The sequence below is a fragment of the Anabrus simplex genome, chromosome 6, assembly GCF_040414725.1.
Source record: "Anabrus simplex isolate iqAnaSimp1 chromosome 6, ASM4041472v1, whole genome shotgun sequence".
NCBI lineage: Eukaryota > Metazoa > Arthropoda > Insecta > Orthoptera > Tettigoniidae > Anabrus > Anabrus simplex.
In genome coordinates, this window is record NC_090270.1 from 187,812,722 (window position 1) to 187,835,863 (window position 23,142).

A 23,142-nucleotide genomic window follows, 5' to 3' on the forward strand; every position below is an offset into this window, starting at 1 on the left:
ATATACTCCTTTTGTAAACTAAGTGAGATCGCTGTTTTCAATACGGAACAAAAATGAGAGTGATGGTTTGTAACGGTGTTGACTATGCGAGCGAGGCACGCCAGCTGAAGTCCAGCGCGGGAGATGATTACACACACTCGCCCCGGAAAGAGAGAGGCAGGGGGGAGGGAAATCTGGGAAGGACAGCTGAATCAGAAAGTGATGGAACCAACTACAAGGAAAAGTATTCTAGAAGTGATGATGATAAAACCAGATGAGCGCTGTAGAACTGAAGTGATACATGGTATAAGTGATCACAAAGCTGTTTCTGTCATAATCGAAAATAATTGCAATAAAAAAAGAAGGAGTGTACAGCGTTCTCCCCAGGACCTTTTCAATGGGAGCACCGCCCTACTGTTTTTACAGACCGCCCGGCTAACATAACCTAGATATGTGCTATTTAGGTAATATTAATACATATTTACTGTAGTTCACTGGGTGCGCCAAATTAAGGTGTGTGTATAGTGTGAAACTGTTTATTTAAATGATAAATTTGTATTATTGTTAGCATAATTGCATTGATTACATCAGAGTTTAAATGTTTCGCTTGACTATCGCGTAGTGTCGTGCGTGAGCGGGGTCTGGATTAGCGTGGAATGCGAGCACTCTATTCCGCATGTTGTCACAAACCTGTATGGCACTCCAGAGCAACTGAGTGGCAAGTCCCGGCGTTTGATTATGAATGAGCAGTGGAACACTAGAAGTTATATATTGTTGGTGATAAAAACAATAACATAGTTTAATTTTGCATTAATATTTACTTGCCTAATATTATTGTCAATGAACTGGGGGGAATACATTGAAATGTTATCATATTCATTTTTTACATAGTATTCCCCGCCCGGTTACTCATTCCTGCCACCCGGCTGATTAAAATTTCTGGTGAGAACACTGGTATAAATGTAGGATTATGCAATACCATATGGTTGATAAGAAAGGCATGGGAGAGTTTTCAAAATGTAATTTGATTAGCCAAAATTGGTAAATAAAAATGTAAATCCTCTAAGGGATGGGTTTAAAGCAATTGTTGAGGAATGTGAAAACATGTATACAGTATAACTTAAAAGGTGGTAAGGAATGGTTTAAGACCCAGAGAGAACAGATAGAAGGAGGTGCAGATTAGAAAGAAATAGTTACAAATAGTCGTGAACGTAAGGAGAGATTGAAGGAACTTAGGAAATTGGATTTGGCGAAAATGTCAGGTAAGGGTAAAAATGATGGCAAACATAACTGACAGTCATATGAATTTTAGGGTTAAATGGAAGGGTATCTACAGGTACTTTACGACAGAAACTGGTTCCAAGAAGGTACTTACAGGGAATGAACAAGGGGAGTGTGTATGCGAAGATTTATAAAATGCATAAGTATTCAGTCAATAGTATGTAAACATAGTTCAATATTAGGATAATGTTTCAGGTGTAGGAGAAGACTAATACTAGCGAAGTACTGAAATTCACTTAATATAATAAACACATTTACAAAAGATACAAAAACTGAAAGCTAGAAAAGCAGCTGGGATTGATAAGATTTCTGGCAATATACTAAAAGCAATGGGCTGGGATATAGCACCACATCTGAAGTACTTATTTGATTACTGTTTGCACAACCCTGCACGTAGCCAAGAGCTTGGGTTGGAAAGGAAAGCACTAGATGGGGTAACTTCTGCTGTGCTGCTCACTTCAGACATTAACCCGCAACAGAGTTACAATTACGAGGAGCCAAAGTGAACACTTCCTTAGCAACTAGCGAAGTGAATATTCCTCCCTTCTTCTTCATGCTCCAGTACATGGACTCACCCACACACTAAACTCTGTTTGTGGGCAACTAAGGTTTTATGCTATCAAATAGCAACCTACCAAACAAATGGAGAGTTGCTATAGCATCCTCAGTGTACAAAGGAAAGGATGATAGCCGAGCTGAGTGGCTCAGACGGTTGAGGCGCTGGCCTTCTGACCCCTACTTGGCAGGTTCGATCCTAGCTCAGTTCGGTGGTATTTGAAGGTGCTCAAATACATCAGCCTTAGATTTACTGCCACGTAAAAGAATTCTTGTAGGACTAAATTCCGGCACCTCGATGTCTTCAAAAACCGTCAAATTAGTTACTGGGACATAAAGCCAATAACATTAATTAATTAAAGGGTGGTAAACAAGAAGCAGATAATTACAGGCCAGTCAGCTTGACATATATTGCATGTAAGCTGTGAGAAAGCATTCTTTATGATTACCAGTACATTACACATTAGAGTTGGGTCAATTCATGAACTAATCGTTCAATTAAACGACTCAAAAAAAGAATCATGTGAATCGAATCATGGTAAGAATGATTAGTCGTTCAAATGAATTGTGAAATTTGGAGTCGCACGAGTAAGAATGAATAGTCGTTCAAATTATTTGTTGTGAATTGTTGAATTTGGAGTTGTAGCCAACTCCGCACAAAGTTGGCAGCGACCATTACCGATCCGTCCCGAAGTCTGCAAGTGAGAGGTGAGGGTAATGGTGAGGACAATGGTTTACAACACCTATGACCTCGCCTTCACGGTTTTAAGAAAGGTATTTCCGGCCCACAGTACAGGTCACCTACAGTATCTATGACAGAGATGAAACATAAATTTTACATTTTCGCTTCTAGGACTTTTGTAACCAGAGATAATGCTGTGAATCAAAGTTAAATTCCGGATTGCTGGACAGCGACTATTTCATAGTCGACTATTCGTCATCGCTCCAGATGACTTAATCATGAGCATTAACTATACAGTTCATAATAAGTTCAATTTCCTAATTTCTAGGACTTTTGTAACCAGAGATAATGCTGTGAATCAAAGTTAAATTCCGGATTGCTGGACAGCGACTATTTCATAGTCGACTATTCGTCATCGCTCCAGATGACTTAATCATGAGCATTAACTATACAGTTCATAATAAGTTCAATTTCCTAATATTCTGTATGGCTACAGAGTACTGCATTAGAAAAGGAAGAAAATATTAATGTAACTGCATAATAGTGCTTGACTGAGATGGATGAATCGCCTGTTACAGGGTACAGCAGAAAACAAGCAGAAGGGGATAACAGTAAAATCTAAACAATGATGTATGAAAACAATGAGTAGTACTTGTACCTTATATTGGAGGATTTAGTAAACACATGATGCAAAATATATACATCGAATTTCACTTGAGTTTATAAATTATGATTGAGGAACACTATCTTTGATAATTTTGTGGACATATGACATCGTCTCAACTCGGATCATATTCTATTATCATGGCAGCCAGCGGCGTAACAGGGTTTGTAAAATGTTTAACACAGGAGTCAAACTCTCCCCACAAGAAATCTTCGTCTCAGTCCCCTACATGTTCCTGCTCCTCCTATTCCCTTGGTACCTCATCACAGGAAATTCTCAGAGATGCAACTTTCTGTATAAGCGATTGTTTCACCTTACTGTATGCTGCAGTGGACAGGAAAGCTTGCTTCTTTAATCTGGAATCGAGATTAATATAAGCAAGTAATTCAAAATGAAGAATACCAGGGACACATGCCCTTATGCTTGACCCGCCATTTTGTATCTCTAACCTCTACGACATCATCCGTTTGCGAAGGCTCAATGGAAGCCTTACCTCCATTGAGTTGATGCAGAGCCTGGTAACCAGATATGTTGGGCATAATAATAAAATTCATAGAAGTCAGGACATTAATGAAGCTCTGGTGAGTGTGGTAATGGAAGGAGAGATGACATCCTGGGGATTAGTCGGTCTGTGCAGTATAACTGTCGACCGTCTCATCTCTAATCCGAATTATACGAACAACAGTGAAAAGGAGGAGAGAGTGAGGGAGAGAGGGGTGGAATCCGACCAGAAAAAAATTCTCCTTTATCAGATTATATAATTAGGTAGTCTGGGTTTTTTTCATTTTCTTGAATATTGGGCTTTTCATAATGATGTTTCCCATCTAGAATTTAATTTTTTTTTGTTTTATGTCACACTGACGCAGATAAATCTTATGGTGACGATGAGAGAGGAAATGCCTAGGAGTAGGAAGGAAGCGATCATGGCCTTAATTAAGCTACAGCCCCAGAATTTGCCTGGTGTGAAAATGGGAAACCACAGAAAACCTTCTTCAGTGGTTCGGACCCACTTCCCGGACGCAAGCTCACAGCTGCGCGCCCCTAACCCCACGGCCAACTGAGCCAATGAATTTAAATTTCATTGAAAGATGAAAAGTGTGGATTTTTCCTTATATCTGCTGCTGTGAATGATTACATACTAGCTGATGTACCCGTGCTTCGCTACATGATTCCCAGAAAGACTGTCTTTGTGGTTTTCCTAAATACACAGTTAACTTAGGCCATTACAAAAATGTCAGTAGGAATGTAGCGATTAAAAGCAATGTTATCATATAAAATACTTGCTCAAATGAAAACCGCTCATTTTCTCACTTTTGACGAACAGTACTACGATGCTGATCTAACAGTCCTAAGTTCCAGTGCTGGAATGGCCAGGACGCAGACAGCCGTGAACACTCCTCTGCCATTGTTCCGTTAAATATACACACTGCTCATTCCAATCAGTGCCTCAGAGTATGGATTGAATACCTGGAATGCTATGATGAACCAGTTTGTTACGTACCAGTAGTATCAGAAAATTTAAGAACCAGAGGAATGGCATGCTAAAGAATAAAGTTTTCTAACTCCCCAGCTACTTCCCGCCAATATTCAGGCAGGCTGTTATACTCGGTACGACCGGGCGAGTTGGCCGTATGGTTAGGGGCTCGTAGCTGTGAGTTTGCATTCGGGAGGTAGTGGGTTTGAATACCACTGTCGACAGCCCTGAGGATGGTTTTCCGTGGTCACTCATTTTCACACCAGGCAAATGCTGGGGCTGTACTGAAATTAACGCCAGGGCCGCTACCTTTCCATTCCTAGCCCTTTCCTGTCCCATCATCACCATAATACCTACCTGTGTTGGTGCGACGTAGAGCAAATTTTTTTTAAAAAACTCAGTATACAGCAGTAATCCCGTCTATTGGACATGACTGGCAACAGAAGACACAAAGCATATCACAACAAACAATGGTCAATGTAATGTTATTGTTGTTCAATGTTATGAGCTTTCCGTATTGTAGGCCTTCACATTTAGTTTTCTTTAGACTCTGTGATATGAGGGCATCTTATGAAATTATTTATAGCGCAGACTGTAGTTCCTGATTCTCCAACTTTACATAACGATATTCATTAAATTCTGTTTACCCATTTTCTTGTGACTTGGCGCTGATATGGACTTAGCAACAAAAATCCAAATCCAAATTCATGAATATCTCATAGCCGGTACGGTAACAATGTATAAGACATAAATGATTGGAAATTTAATACTATATAACTTTAGTAATGTAGTATTTGTCGATAGGACCACTAATAACACCAATATTTGAGAATTAAATTTTAGGTTTCCCCTAAACTACCATTCCATAAAATTATTTATGGCCTAGATTGTAGCGACTTATTTCCCGACTTTGCATATCGATTTTCATTAAGATAGGACCACTAATAACATAAAAATCTGAGAATTTAAGTTTAGGCCTCTCCCTAAAGTATCTTTTATTTCAGCGTGAATAAGACTATTTATGGCCTAGATTGTAGCGACTTATTTTCCGACTTTGCAAACCGATTTTTATTAACATAAGACCACTAACAACAAAAATATTTGAGAATTAAATTTTAGGCCTTCCCCTAAACTACCATTTATCTCAGCGTCAATAAAATTATCTATGGCCTAGATTGTAGCACGTATTCCCCGACACTACATACCAATTTTCATTAAATTATCTTGAGCCATTTTCTCGTGATGAGTGTACTTACATACAGACAAGACAAAAATTACGGAAAGTTAAAAAGTGCATTTCTTTGCTACTATGGACATAACCGATACAGAAATACCATCCTTTTTAAATTCTGAGCAATGTATAGACAATGAGATGTCAACTATCCAGATGTGATAAGTTATTTGCTTGATGTTTATTCCTCGGGGACAGTGAATCTAATTTGGTTCGTAATCCATATCAACACGGCATTTCACCTGCATGTTGACATCAGTGGCATCCGGCAATAGTCTGGCTGCAAACAGGCAAGGTAATGGACAATTCGAACGGTAAACAACCACACATCAACACATGGCTCTTGCCGTGCGCTTGGAAGTATCTCAGTCATTCTCCAATCAACGTGGAAACCGCAGGTGGATACATATGTTTACATCATTTTCGATTCCCTCGATGACTGCATAAATACTGGAATATACTTTGATGATGTAACATTATGGCACGTGCCTATGATTTCCATCCCATCCCTCAGTTTTAGGCCTATTTGCTATCCATGAGCTCACGAAAGTTCAAAATACATGAGCTACTCATTTATAATTATTTTGTATATCCTACTCATTTATAATTTTTGGTAAAATCCAGTATTTCAAATAACGTTGCTTGACAAAATACAATAAATGAATTTCAATTATAGACACAGTATACTTCAATGTTGCTGGTGATATTTTGTATGCACACAGCGTAGTGAGTAGTGAAGAAACCTTTCACGCATCTATGGGTCTTTGGAATCGTTCTCCGCCCAGCTTGAATGAGTCGCGAAAGAACTGGAAAAGAATCGTGAACAAATCATACGAATCGATTCGTAATGTAGGAATAAATCATTAGAATCAATTCTTGAAAAAGAATCATATTGCCCAACTCTATTACACATGCAGTACTTGCAAAATTACTAACTGATATGATAGAAGGAAGTTCAGATTTCAGAAAGGTTATTCCAGTGAGCCACAACTTGTGGGATTTCGGCATGATACAACAAATATTTAAGATTCAGGCCACATGGACTGTGCCGCTATTGGCCTATCCATTGCATTTGATAAGGTAGATCATATGAGACTGCTGAAAAAATTGAGGGCTACTGTACTAGACAAAACTGCATTAAAATGGGTGGCTACATTTCTAGATATTAGTACTCAGAAGAATTAGAGAAGATTAAGCATTATCTGGATTCTGTAATGATTAAGAGGAGGGTCCCGCAAGGTAGTACTGATGATGATGATTGTTGTTTAAAGGGGCCTAACATCGAAAGTCATCGGCCCCCAAGGCAGTATTATTGGAACTTTAATTTTTCTTATGCATATAAATGATTTGAGTAAAGAACTGGAATGACAGGTAAGGCTTTTTGCAGATGATGTTATACAGTAGGCCAAAGAGCAGTAAGTTAGTTACCAGACTGATGGACTGCAATGGTAAACAGCATGAAAAGTCAGGTTGTACTGTAAGTTGCACCAAGAGGAAAAGTCCTCTCAGCTTCAACGGTATCTGTTGATGTACTGTGTAGATGGGGTGATAGTACATCAGAGGGATAACTGCAAGTACCTACATAGTAATATAAGGAAAGATTTTCATTGGGGTAATTGCATTAACAAGGTTGTAAATACAGGTTACACATCTCCTCATATCATTATGAGGGTATTTAGAGGTTGTAGTAAGGATGAAAATGAGAGGGCATATAAGTCTCTGGTAAGACCCCAATTAGAGTATGGTTCCATTGTATGGGACCCCACATCAGGAATATTTGATACAAGAACTGAAAAAAGATCCAAAGGTAAGCAGCAAGATTTGGGTGATATCCAGTGAAAAAGTAGTGTTATAACAAATGCTGCAAACTTTGAGCTGGGAACAAAGAGATGAGCCGCTCAACTAAGCAGTATGTTCCGACCTGTCGGTGGAGATATGGTGTGGAACTACATGAGTAGACGAATAAGCTTGAGTGGTGCTTTTAAGGGTAGGAAAGATCATAATATGAAGATAAAGTTGGAATTCAAGAGGACAAATTGGGGCAAATATTAATTTATAAGAAAAGGAATTAGTGATTGAAATAATACATCAAGGAAAATGTTTGATAGATGTCCAAGTTCTTTGAATTAATTTAAGAAAACACTAGGTAAACATCTGATGTGGAATCTGCCACTTGGGTCACTGCCTTAAATGCAGATCAAAGATGACTGATTGATCATCCCATTACCTAAACAGGTTCATAAAAGCAGATTCATTTAACATGTTCAACCCCAACTTAGCCTATACTTCAGCATTATGAATACTGATAATGATATTGGTTCTAAATATCCATTAACTACTTTTGTGGTTTTTGGAGACACTGTGGAGTCAGAATTTTCTCCTGCAGTTTTTTCTTTTATAGCCTAAGTTGATATATCTATCAACACAAGACTGGTATTTCTGAACATCCTCAGTTAACCCGAGATTGAGCCAGAATAAAACCTGCCAGCTTGGGCTCAGGAAATCAGCACTCTAAAATCTGTACCACTCAAGACAGGCTTCATTATGATTACCTTCCTTCCACTGTTCTGCTCCCTTCATATCTGACCCACATACCCTATGAAGAGATATCTTGATTCTAACCCTCTTTACATCCATGGTTGCCTACATCCATGGTCGCCCAGTTGTACTTCCTCTTAAAACAATAATCACCACCAAAACTTTGCATCCATACAAAAAAGCTTAAAACTGAACACAAAAAAACTGAATCTACTAATTCTTGCACATTAGAGTAGATCCTGACTGCTAATACATCCTATGTGATTTCCACCAGCTTTATTTTATTCTTTCCATATTTTTAACGTGAAGGAATAGCCAAAGTAAAATGCTCCACCATGTTCTATTTAGGTTTTCCTGTCTGGTATTCAACATATAGGTGAACCTCAGTTATACATTTTCAAAGGGAGATGGTTCAAATAATGTATAAATGAGAAAAGGTAAAACTGAATTTTCTTATGGAAGTGAAACTATTTTACTGGTACATTATTACTCAAACTAATGTATAAGAGAGCAATAAATGAAATAAACACTTACACTACAGTATTCCGAGTACAGTACTTACATACAGGCATAGTACTGGTGTTTCACACTGGTTTAAAAAATTATCAATTTTTATTCGCTTCTTTGATTTTTCCACACAATCATATACTAGTCGGTTATATGCACTAATCACAGAAATCGTGTAATTTCTGGAGTTCAAATTGCCTTGTGCACACTGGGAACACTTTCATTATTTAAGCCTACTTCTTCATCACAATCATCATCAGTATCATCAGATACAACCTGTGAAACTATTTCTGATACTATCTCACTAACACTTTGTGTAGCACACATGGAGAGACCTTCATCACAAAACACAAATTCTTCAATCCAACATTACGTTCCAGACAACTCCATTCTTCAGGACATGATAAAATTGAAGTAGTACTTCAATCATCTTTATCATCCCCAACTACTGCTCCTTCACCATCATTTTCCTCAACAGGTGTCTTTGTGATTTGGACCAATGACCTAGATGTTAGGCCCCTTTAAACACAAATCATCATCATCATCATCATGATTCTAGCTTTATCAAAGCACTTGCAGTTTGATTCAGACTTCATACTGTCCCAGGCTGACCGAATGAAGTGCATAGCCTACAAATAAGGAATAACATTACAGTATGAATCTGACAAAGACAATCACTACTACAGTACAGTGCAATATAGAGTAGTGCCATGTTATACATACTGTACAGTAAATTAAAACACTGACCTGCAACACACTGATCTCCGCCATTTCCTGAATCAATATCAGTAAAACCACACTGTACAAGCAGCTTCCGATAATGTACATATATGGTGACTTCCCAAATCCAATGGCTGGAAATGACTGGTGCTACTTGCTGGAAGAAAGGCAAGTTCGATGTTACTGAAGGTCAACAAGCTGGGATGTGCAGAGCAGTTATCTAACAGGAGCAAGATCTCCTTTTTTTTGACAATGCATTTTGTCATTCAGTTTCTCCATATAAGCGGTGAAAATTACGCTGGTCATTCTACCTTTGTTATTGGCCTCGTATAAATCAGGAAGTGATTTCACACCTTTTAGACAGCGTGATTTGGCTAATTTTCCGATGACCAACAGATGGAGCTTATCAGTTGTGTCTGCATTGGTTGCAAGATGTAGTGTTAGGCATTCTTACCCGCAAGAATTTTGTCTGGTAGGAGGTTAAAGAAAATCCCCGTTTAATTCTGGCAATTTCATTTTCTGCCCAATGACAGACTACATCCTCATCTATGCTGTTGGCCTCTCCACAAATCCTGAAGCCAGTTATGTCATATGTTTCCTCAAACTTCTGCAACAAGTCAGAGGAAGCTTTAAACTAGTCTGTCATGTTAAGATGTTTAGCAAAATCCAATGCTTTCTCTTGTATCATCTTTTCATGAACGGGGACATTCTTTTGCACTGGGGATTGAACCAGACTATAACACACTTCTAACTCACCAAAACATCCTGTCCGTATTTTTACCGTTTCATGGCTAGAATCAGGTCTTGATGCATTTTTCTGTACTTCCTCTGCACTTTTTATTACCACTGTCAACAGTGAGTGGGACAGTCCTAGACACTCAGCAATATTCTTTTTTGTTTCATTAGGGTTGCTTTTAACCTCATCTATTATTTTTAACTTTTCCCCATGATTTAAGGCTTTTCTGGGTTTCTTCTTTACCTGTGGATAGACACATTTTTTCTTTGTAACTCCAACGTTCATTGAACTGCAAACACAGAACGAGACTTTAACCATATTATCGATATGTGCAGCGATATAATGCATTCCATAAATAGGCAGAGCGCAATTTGCATCTTATTCCGTTTTGGTCATGAATTCCCAGTAAAAATGAAGAAACCTGTTATTCGGCTTTAGCCACCGTTTCGGATGAAATGGATATTTGCCTCTACCTTATAAGCGGCTTCAGGCGTGATCAATCCTGTTTGAAGTGTTACTACTCCATGTCTGCTACAATATGCGATTTCTCTTGCCCGACTCACGTATCCATTCAAGATTGGGATTTAATTATTTCTTCATTCAAAAGAATATAATCATCACCTTTTGTTATGTATGTACATTCTTATTAACTGACTGGTAGCAATGAATTTGATTATTACACTGCCAGCTCTGTGTTGTACCTTATGTTTTTAACCTCTGGCAACACGATTACGTGTTTTTTTCACTTAGCCATGACGAACAGTTTTATACATTTTTCACTCTTTTATGTTTGAACATTCTGATTGACTGACTGGTAGCAATGATATCCTAATGATTTTAATTATTTCACTACCAGCTCTGTATTGTACTTTCTGTTTTTAACCTGTTTCAACACGACTGTGCTGTTTTTTCTCTTAGCCATATTGTAACATTCTATGTTTTTTTCATACTAGTTTTAAGCCTATTTGATTTTCTAAATGTAAATGTTGATTCTTAGGGTGCCACATATTTTAAGGACACTAGGTTCGGGGCCCTGACCTAACTTTAGGTCAAGATTCATTTCGGCTGATGATGCTTACGACAGTTAAGAGAAACATGTCCCATCTTACAATGCCTGTTGTAATGTTTATATTCTAAATATAAGGAAAGATATGTATTGGAAAGGTGGTAACTATTATTCTTATTTTAATGTTCATAATCTGATGTCCAATATGGTCTACAATGAGTTTTATTACTTGTAACATTGAGTAGTTCCGTAGGTGATTGGTAGATTAAGTCTTCTATGTTACAGAGGTTAGTTTTACTTTGTTTTGTAGCTGGGTTGTGGGAAATAGGAAACAATATTCTATTATTTGGTTTCAATATCTGTAGTTTTGTTGGTATGATACATATAAAGACAGTTTATTATATGGGGTTGTACTTTATGCACTTTTTACATTTACATTTGTATAAGTACCGTATTACTCTTCTTCTTTATCTACAGTTTTTCACACACGTGTGGGGTCGCGGGTGCGAACTGTGTCGCACATGTGGATTTGGCTCCGTTTTATGGCCGGATGCCCTTGCTGATGCCAACCCATATGGAGGGATGTAATCACTATCGCGAGTTTCTGTGATGGTTTGTAGTGTAGTGTGTTGTCTGAATATGAAGAGGAAAGTGTTGGGACAAACACAAACACCCAGTCCCCGGGTCAGAAGAATTAATCAAAGGCGAATAATATCCCCGACCTGGCCACGAATCAAATCTGGGCTCTCTGAAATACAGGCCTCAACGCTGACCATTCAGCCAATTAGTCGGACTAAAATCCGAATCACTATCGGCTATAAAATCACTGTCATCGTCTAAAGCATCTAAATAATCCAAAACATCACAATTATTTAGCCTAGAACTTGGACCAGCCATTTAAAAAAATTAGGCCTACTCGTGGCACGAAAATCTAATAACACGAAATGTTAAACTAAACTTCACTTGAGAACAGTCCAGCTCCATGGCTAAATGGTTAGCGTGCTGGCCTTTGGTTACAGGGGTCCCGGGTTCAATTCCCGTAAGGTAATCGCTAACATCAGTGTTCGTTTGAAGTTAGAAATTGAAATGGTGACCACACTGAGCATGTACTGAGTTACAACAATTATTCATAATGTGTTTTTCATTGTAGTATAAGTTTCTTTGAGTTTGAATTTGAATTGACAATAAAGCTTTTATTCAATAACAAATTGGTAACTCATTTTGTGTGCCACCCTGTATACCAAATGAATAAGAGTTGCTATAGTAGCCCCAGTGTATAAGGAATAGGGTGATAAACATAAAGGGGATAATTACAGGCCAGCAACCTTGGCATGTGTTGTTTGTAAGTTCCAGGAAAGCATTCTCTCTGATTATACTAGACCTATTTGCTTTACGTCGCACCGACACAGATATGTCTTATGGCGACGATGGGAAGGGAAAGGCCTACGAAATGAAAGGAAGCGGCCGTGGCCTTAATTAAGGTACAGCCCTGGCATTTGCCTGGTGTGAAAATGGGAAACCACGGAAAACCATCTTCAGGGCTGTCGACAGTGGGGCTCGAACTCACTATCTCCCGAATACTGGATACTGGCCGCACTTAAGCGACTGCAGCTATCGAGCTCGGTTGTGAAATTACTAGAAGGTTTGATAGAAGGCAGTTCAGGTTTTGGAAAGGTTATTCCAGTAGCGGTTAACTTGTAGGATTCCAGCCAGATATAGCAGATAATTTAGATTCAGGAGTCAAATGGACTGTTCACTATTGTCCTATGCAAGGCTTTTGATAGAGTAGATCATGGGAATTTGCTGACGAAAATGAGGGCTATTGGACTAGACAAAAGAGTGGTTGAACAGGTGGCTAAATTTCTAGAAGAAAATTCAGAGAATCAGAGTAGGTGAAGCATTATCTCATCCTGTAACAATTTAAGAGTGGGATCTTGCCGGGCAGTATTATTGGACCTCTATGTTTTCTTAAGTATATAACAATGGGTGAAGAACTGGAATCACAGATAAGGTTTTTTGCAGATGATGCTATGCTGTATAGAGTAACAAATAAGTTACAGGATTGCGAACAATGACCTCAAGTTTTTTTACTAGTTGTTCTACATCGCACCGACACAGATAGGTCTTATGGGACAGGAAAGGGCCAGGAGTGGGAAGAACGCAGCCATGGCCTTAATTGAGATACAGCCCCAGCATCTGCCTGGTGTGAAAATGGGAACCCATCTTCAGGGCTGCCAACAGTGGGGTTCGAACCCACTATCTCCCGAATACTGGATTCTGGCTGCACTTAAGCGACAGCATCTATCGAGCTCAATAAGCAATGACCTCAATGAGATAGCGAGATGGAAAACAGGTGTGTTTCATCAAGAGGAAAAGTCCTATCAGTTTTAATTACTGTGTTGATGGGGTGAAAGTACCTCATGGAGATCACAGTAAGTAGGCCTACGTAGGAGTTAATACAAAATAAAATCTTCATTTGAGTAATAACATTAATGAGGTGGTAAATAAAAGTTATAGATCTCATCATATGGTTACAAGAGTATTTAGGGGTTGTAGTAAGGATGTAAAGGGGAGGCCATATCAGTCTCTGGTAAGACCTTAATTAGAGTATGGTATGGGACCCACACATGGATTAACTGATACGAGAACCAGAAAAGATCCAAAGGAAAACAGCACGTTCGGTTCTGGACGATTTCCAACAGAAGAGTAGTGTTACTAAAATGTTGCAAAAATTGGGCTGGGAAGACTTGGCAGTAACGAGACAAGCAGGATGTTCTGAACTGTCAGTGGAGAAATGGTGTGGAGTGACATTAGAAGACAAATAAGCTTGAGCAGAGCTTTTAAAGGTAGGAAAGATCAAATATGAAGATAAAGGTGGAATTCATGAGGACAAATTGGGCAAATATTCATTTATAGGAAGAGGAATTAGGGAATGGAATAATTTATCAAGGGAAATGTTAGATAAATTTCCAAATTCTTTGAAATCATTTAAGACTAGATAAACAACTGATAATGAATCTGCCACCTGGACAACAGTGCGAAATGCAGGTCGATGACCGATTGATTGCTAATACTATAAACGTCAAATAATATCCAAAAAAATAACCTGAAAACTCTTCATACAGTTTTCATTCTTATGGGTAGATCTGATAATAGCTTCCATCCAATCAGTGGATATCTTACCAGAAATCCATGTTAATCGTATTACCTTAGCAATTTCTTTTGGAGCTGCAGAACTTTGAAAATAAAAAGAATAAAGCTAAACTGCACCCAGTTAGACAAAATACAAGAAAGTTAAACTTTTCCCAGCCCTAACCGTAAGCCTACCAGTGCTAGGAGTTAATCAAACTTTTAACTGGACAGATCACGCTAATTCGATGAAAAAGAAGAGATATAATAATAATAATAATGTGTATGGCCTTCGTAAAAGCCTGGTGCAGGTCTTCCAAACTGACGTATATACGCTTCCTCCTTTTTCTTTTTTAACTAGTTGCTTTATGTCGCACCGACACGGATAGGCCCCATGGCGATGATGGGGCAGGAAAGGGCCAGGAGTGGGAAGGAAGTGGCGGTGGCCTTAATTAAGGTACAGCTCCAGCATTTGCCTGGTGTAAAAATAGGAAACCACAGAAAATCATCTTCAGGGCTGCCAACAGCGGGGTTCGAACCCACTATCTCCCGAATACTGGATACTGGTCGCACTTAAACTGCAGTTATTGAGCTTGGTATGCCTATACGCAACATGCATATCTGTGTGCATGAATTTTAATGTTCAAGATGGCAAACAGAGAAAGTAACCAATTACAGTTAAAATTCCTGACCTAGCAGATTGGACCAAACATCAGCACACTAACCATTTAGCCACACAGAGCCCAACAAAAGAAGAGAGAAGAAGTATTGTCAAACTTAAGATCAGGACCCCATAGCTCTTTCAGACCGAGTACGCACAATTGTGCGGGTTCGTATTTTGTTTATTCCTGACCGTATTTGATGTTTTTTCGGCGCTAGACCGGACTGCAGTGATTGTGCGGGACACGTGGCGTCTATTTCAATTGTTTTTAGTATGTGCTTGACCGCCAGGGCGAAGGAATAAGAGTTTAAAAAGCACAGTTGATCGGCGAGATGGCGAGAAGCAGTAGTGCCAAAAGTAAGTATTTATTTATTGCTTTTATATTAATCTAGAAGCTTTACTGAATACCGGACTATATTCAATGAAGTGTGTACATTGGTTAGTGAACGTAAATGTTGAAGATGCATCATTGTATGTGACACAACGAGGTTTTGAATTTTGATACGCACAATTGTGTGGGTCCTTTTTTTCGAATGTTAGTTTTTATTTTGTAAAATAAACTATCAATATGTGTATTAAGGAGCATTTTAGTCAGTTTTTGACATACAAACAAAAATTCACGCCTCCAGTTTTCTTTCAGGTCTGAAAGGGATAGCACTTTTTTTTTCTTTTTTTTTTACGTTGCACTGACACAGATAGGTCTTATTTATCTAAGCAACTTTTTAAAATAGTTTATGTTGGATCCACCTTGTCAATACACTTTTAATGATTTATGGCAAGAATGGGATAGGAAAGGGCTAGGAGTTGGAAGGTAGCAGCTGTGGCCTTAACTAAGGTACAACCTGGTGTGAAAGTGGGAAACCAAGGAAAACCATCTTCCGGGTTGCCAACAGTGGGATTTTTTTTTTCCTAGTGGCTTTACGTCGCAGTGACACAGATAGGCCTTATGGCAACGAAACAGTGGGATTCAAACCCACTATGTTCTCCCGAATGAAAACTCCCAGCTGCGCGCCCCTAACGGCATGGCCAACTCGCTCAGTTAGCACCTTTTTTCACATATCAAATCAAGCATAGATAAGGGAAGGGAAAATCACGATCTCTGCACTGTATTAACATGTGACGAACCAACATAATAAATGAAGTACATACTGAAACATAGTTTTGAAACTAGTGACAAACATTGTTTGGACAGGAATGTGGAAGTCAAGTAGGGATGACATAAAAATGTTTCTGTTGAACTGTAGAAGTATTGTAAAGAAAGGAATAGAATTAAGTAATTTAATAGATATATAGATAGAATACGAAATGAGGAAATAAGGAGAAGCGTGGGAGTGTGTCAACTTCAAGAAGAGATTGATATAACAAAGCTAAAATGGTTTGGACACATGATGAGAATGCCAGAAGAGAGAATACCAAAGAGAACATTCATGTATACAGAGACTGGAAAGAGGCCTAGGGGACATCCTAGAAGGAGATGGAGGAGCTCTGTTGTGGGCTGTATTGCAAATAGAGGAGTCTATAGCAATAAAGTACTAGAAGAGGAATGGTGGAAAGATCAAGTAACGTGGAGGGTTTTGGTACACTACCCTACCCAGAGAGAATCTGGAAAAGGGAATGGATGAAAAGAAGAGAAGAGACTTACCTGATATTGCAATAGGAGTTGAATCATGACTGAGAAATGATATAATGGATGCAGAAATTTTCTCACGGACCACGCCCCAAATAATTAGCATTAAAATAAAAGAAACAGACGGTATTAGTGATCATGAAGCTGTTTTTGTCATAGTTAAAAATAAACATGATAGAAAGGAAGGTCTTAAAAGTAGGGCAATTAGGCAGTACCATATGGCGGATAAAGCAGGCATGAGGCAGTTTCTAAAAAGTAACTATGATCAGTGGAAAATGGTAAATAAAAAATGTAAACAGACTCTGGGATGGGTTTAAAGCCATTGTTGAGGAATGTGAAAACAGGATGGTACCTTTAAAGGTGGTAAGGAATGGTGTAAACACCCACCTTATTATAATAGAGAGATAAAGAGACTAAGAAGGAGGTGCAGACTGGAAAGAAATAGTTAGAAATGGCCGTGGAAGTAAGGAGAAATTGAAGGAACTTACTAGGAAATTGTATCTAGCAAAGTCGTCGGCTAAGGATAACATGACCGGGCGAGTTGGCCGTGCGCGTAGAGGCACGCGGCTGTGAGCTTGCATCCGGGAGATAGTAGGTTCGAATCCCACTATCGGCAGCCCTGAAAATGGTTTTCCGTGGTTTCCCATTTTCACACCAGGCAAATGCTGGGGCTGTACCTTAATTAAGGCCACGGCCGCTTCCTTCCAACTCCTAGGCCTTTCCTATCCCATCGTCGCCATAAGACCTATCTGTGTCGGTGCGACGTAAAGCCCCTAGTAAGGATAACATGATGGCAAGCATAATTGGCAGTCATACTTATTTTAGCAAAAAATGGAAAGGTATGTATAGGTAATCTAAGGCAGAAACAGATTCCAAGAAGGACATTCCAGGAATAATTAATGAACAAGGCGAGTGTGTATGTGAGGATCTTCAAAAGGCAGAATTATTCAGTTAGCAGTACGTAAAGATTATTGGTTGCAAGGATAAATAGAGGATGTGACTAATGCCAAAGAAGTATTAAAATTTACATATGATAACAATGACATTTACAATAAGATACAAAAGTTGAAAACTAAAAAAGTGGCTGAAATTGATAAGATTTCTGGGAGTATACTAAAGACAATGGGTTGGGATACACTACCATATCTGAAGTGCTCATTTCATTATTGTTTGCATGAAGGAGCTATACCAAAAGAATGGAGAGTTGCTATAGTAGCCCCTGTGTATAAAGGAAAGGGTGATAGACATAAAGCTGAAAATTACCGGCCATTAAGTTTGACATGCGATGCATGTAAGCTTTGGGAAGGCATTCTTTCCGATTATATTAGAGATGTTTGCGAAATTAATAACTGGTTTGATGGAAGGCAGTTCGGGTTTAGGAAAGGTTATTCCACTGAAGCTCAACTTGTAGGATTCCAGCAAGATATAGCAGATATCTTGGATTCAGGAGGTCAAATGGACTGTAGCATGATTGGCCTGTCTAAAAACATTGATAGGGTGGATCATGGGATACTGGCAAAAACGTGTGCAATTGGACTAGACAAAAATGTGACTGAATGGGTTGCTATATTTTTAGAAAATAGATCTCAGAGAATTAGAGTAGGCGAATCTTTATCTGACCCTGTAATAATTAAGAGGGGATTTCCTCAAGGTAGTATTACTGGACCTTTATGTTTTCTTATATACAACCTGTGACAATAAAGTTCCGTGAATGAAGTCAGAACAGTAGATCCGGCAACACTGGCGACATGCAACGCTGCACCTGCCGAGCAGCGGTTTTGACCACCAGCTTCCAAAGGGGAGGGGGGGTGTAAGACCTGTTTGACACAGTGTGTGTTTAGTGCGTTGGTTCTGAACTGCGAACAGGAACATGAACGACCAAAAGATCAACATACAGTTTTATTTTAAGCTTGGCAAGACACTGAAAGAAACGCATGCGATGCTGGTACGTGTTTATGAAGATTAATCACTGTCCTTGATGTGTGTATACGAGTGGTTCGCCCGTTTTCAAGGAGCCCAGAAAGTGTTTCTGACAACCCCCGTAGCGAAAGACCGGCGACCACTGTCACTGACGAAAACATTGAGAAGGTGAGGAGATTAATCACAAACGATCGGCGATTAACTGTGCACATGATAGCGGATGAACTGCACATTAACCGTGAATCCGTGCGACAAATCGTTACCCAGAAGTTAGGGAAGAGGAAAACGAGTTCTAACTGAACCGGGAGAGCTCCCTCCTTACTCCTCAAATCCATACACAAATCTAACGCTAAAAAGTGCGCAGATAATACTTCACATGTCATAACTTGGTCCAGTCCAATTTCAATTGAGCATGGCATCTGTCGAGTGAACATCTAGATTGACTTCTGATCATTTCCCAATCCAAAGAGTTCCTTTCCTGCCTTGTAGATGGGGGCTGCAGTCTGGTTTTCAGATTTTCCAATAGGAATGTCTCTAAAGCTATTTCATATGCCAGTCTTGAGTGTGACATCCTGGAGTTCCCAAGAGTTATTTTAAGGAATCTAGCCCTAAAATTGTCAATAGCCCATAGGTCAGATATTGTTAGACACTCCCAGATGTGTTCCAGCCCACAGGTTAGCACTGGAAGGACCTTTGCATAAAATAAAATCATGGCCATGCTTAACGACAACTGATATATATATTTCTGATGGCTACCAAAGATCTCTTCCTTACACGGCTTCTGAAAGAGGTGGGTGAGGGTTGAAACATGATAGCCAGATATTTGGGGTAGAGTGCGCATTGGTATCACCCAAATATCACTATAAAATTTGTCACAAATGGAACATAATAATTGTTTTTACACATATCAAGTGAAAAATCCCTGGCAAATTAAGAAATATTTGATTTTTGGAGAATATTATGTATACGTACTTTACCACTTTACAAGTACATTTGGTGTTGCGCTCACAGGGATACACGTATGTCTTTTGTCGTACACTTTCAACGATTTCGTGTGTGATATCTGTGTTCACTGAAGTTCTTTGCTTTTCTGTTTGAACAGAAATAAAAATATTTATTGGTCCAGGGATCATGCTATTTTTCTGTTGACCTCCATTTTGCTGTTTGAACTGGCCGCTCTAGTCATATGGACAAAGATAATGAGAATCTACAGACATAGCACTCCCATTCCACGGTGCTAGCCCTGGACCTGAAGAAAGTAACAAAAGACGGCACCGGCAGTGCAGTACGTCATAAACCAGTCCTGTCTACAAGCCTTAAGTATGTTTTCATATTTCTCAAATAACGACGGTATTTCTTAATTTGCCAGGGATTTTTCACTTGATATGTGTAAAAGCAATTATTATGTTCCATTTGTGACAAATTTTACAGTGATATTTGGGTGATACCAATGCGCATCGTACCCGATATTTGATGAATTCTCAAGTTTTTGGTCCCCCTACCACATAATATTCTTCTCCCTTTTCAGAATACCCTCTACACTGCCTTACTTTTATTAATTGCAAGGCTGTTGTTGATGGTATAGTTTTTCTTTTCCTTTTTTTTTTCTAATGGTTTAATGTCGCACTAACAGATAGCAGGTCTTTAGCGATGCACGGGTGGCAAGGACTAAGACTGGGAAGGTAGCAGCAGTGACTGATGATATAATTTGTCTAGTGCATTTTGTAGCTCTTCCCTGTTGCTTCACCCCACAACTATATCGTCTGCATTTACTGTAAATAGGTTATAACTGAGGTGTTGTGTATATGATCTCTCTGATATCTGCCATGGCTATGTTAAACAAGAGGGGGCTTAAAGGGTCATCCTGCAGGACTCCCGTTTCTCTGAGTTAAAACGTCTAATAATGTCTTGCTGTCTTGAACTAAAAGTTGGTTGTAGGAAAGGATTTTGTTGATAGCTAAAATCAGCAGATCTTGTCCAATCATGCCCATGAATTTAGTAAGGAGCACTTCTCTAATCAGGAGATCGAACACCTTCCTAGAATTGACAAAGACTGTGCGAGATTTCCCTTTTGGATTGTTTTAAATTGTGAGCCACAAACTTTCTTCCATTTGATACAAAATCATAGCCTATCCATATGTTACAAGTCCATTTTAAAGAAAAAGCAATTTTCTAATACAATTTTCTCCAACATGTACTTCTACTGACAAAACTACATCTTTCGAAATGCAAACACTACATATGCACTAACCACAATCATAATCAGCAACAGTAAGCTCTTAATTTCATTATAGGTCCTTAAAACTAAGTAAACCATTAAGAGCTTCAACTGAAACAAATTAATAACCATCCATTTGTCATTCCCAATAAGGTCTGTTGTGTGGACTGCCGGTTGCCATGCTGTCAAAGAGAGTTATTTTCGAACAATTAGGGTGGCCTATACCTTTTAACCAAAACTTCATTGCAAAATAACTCTGAAGTTTTATTAAGTGACAACAATTTTCCGCAAAGAAAAAAAAAAAGGAGTATTAAATATTTAACTACTGAAACACTTAATCGCTGACAAAAACATGAAATAATCAGCAGTTCAGATGGTTTCGTGATTACATTATGAATTGTCAGTCATTTTATTAACTTGTAATACGAGTGTTGTGAAGATTTGGTTTGAATGACAATATCTTAACAATGAAACATTCTTAGTTATGAAGACATGCTATTAAAACAGTATGCAATAATTACCACTCACCATTCAGGTCCGAACTTCATGGCATCGGTCATCATTACCACTGAAAATGAATTGAATGAATATCAAAAAAACTAAAATAACGATTGGAGAACAAAAACTGATGCGGTTATTAGTACACTCCAATAAAATAACAACGCTTTAAAGAGAGTGAAATTTTCCCATATGTAAACATAAACATATGGTAAGCCACCTAGAACATGCTTTGTGCCTTATCAAGCTTATAGTATACACGTTATACACGTAGGCTAACCAAAATAACCTCGGGGCCTAAAAAAATACTCTAGGGAGAAACTAATCTTCCTGAACATCCTTGTGTACTTTAATGGAAATTTTTATGATTTCACATCCACGGAGACCACCCATAAAATATACCATAAATGCACTCACAATTCAACGTTATATTAACACACCTTTTATATCTCTAACAGACACCAACGTAACTGAAGACAATTTGTCATTAGGTGAAGCCACATAGGAATAGAACCAAGGTGGCAATACAATTTTTATTAAACCAACACAGGCTATTAAGGTGACACTTTCCTCGGCAGTAACTAAAAGATTTTATTTATTGAAATGAACAGCTGAACTGGGTACAAAACATAACTTCTGGATAAAATATAGCGGAATTAAAATACCTTTAAATCTTCGCACTCGTAGAAAAACCACAAGCAATATGGCTGAAAGGTTACCAATTGCGCATGCGACAAAACACAGTCACGTGATTCGATATCCCGTTTCTCTGTTTACAGTATCAGCTGAGAACATTGTAAGCTCTGGCGGTATCTCAAAAAGCATGCGATAGTGCTTAACCCTATACTTTCCTTGATTTTCCAATTGAATTTATATATGGATTATAGAGAGTGGTTTTACGACGGATAAAATAGGAAATACGAATAAGAGCATTAAATACTAACTGGGCATATATAATATTGTCTTTCACAGGAAGAGAGCTACGGAAAATGAGCATTTTTTTTCTGGATCAGATCAAATAATTATCTTCTTTTACACTTTCGTTCTTCAATGGGGAAATAAGGTGTTACAGAATTTAACAACCTGCTGTAGAATGGTCTATTTATAAGCGCAACAATCGCTGCTGATCGATACACCCCGCCGATAGGTGTGTATAACATATTAACCGCTAGAGGCGCTTCGATCTAAATTGGGATTTTATTGTATTAAATCGCATTTCACCAAGACCGGCGAATTGTAGCCAGTCTTGATTTCAGCTAACGTTGATCAATAAAGTCTTGTAGTCCTTCAGTCTCTGGATTACCGTTTACCGACGTACAGATTCCCTAACAAAATTCTGGAGGATTTTTGAAACTACCAAATTCGGGCCACAAAAGAAAGCAGTGAAGATCATCGGATCAAAGCACGGACCGTCCGAAAACGGCTAAAGTATTTGAATCTCATACAAATTACTCCCATTAAGGCAAACAAATGGTTTTATACAAGAATTACATACCTGCCAGAGGTTGTGTCGGTAGCTCTGAACTCTGACCGGCCAACCGAGCAGAGGAGGGGTGACCACAGCTCTACTGTGGCTCTACGCCTCTGCATTCGGGAAAAGGGACAGGGCTGGACCTCACGGCTGTCCTGAGAATGGTTTCCTGTGGTTTCCCATTCTCCTGCACTAAGGCAAATGCCGGGACAGTTCCTAGTATAGGCCAAGACCGCCAACCTCCT

At 38.8% G+C, this 23,142-nt stretch overlaps 1 protein-coding gene across 3 annotated transcripts in view; it reads right to left on the reverse strand.

Annotated features, from left to right (window-relative positions):
- Gyf (GIGYF family protein Gyf) overlaps positions 1-22,207 on the reverse strand; it is a 485,965-nt gene extending 463,758 nt beyond the window's left edge. Inside the window, exons 1-2 of one of the 3 annotated variants that reach the window (XM_067150103.2) lie at positions 22,092-22,207; positions 21,457-21,496 (exon numbers count right to left, since the gene is read on the reverse strand). In XM_067150103.2, the coding sequence (XP_067006204.2) occupies positions 21,457-21,491 (35 nt within the window). In that variant the 5' untranslated portion in view covers positions 21,492-21,496; positions 22,092-22,207. Of the gene's footprint in view, positions 1-21,456; positions 21,497-21,866; positions 21,960-22,091 lie in introns of those variants that run through there. The other 2 variants (XM_067150101.2, XM_067150102.2) reach the window with 2 other exon arrangements.
- Positions 22,208-23,142: the final 935 nt, after the last annotated feature.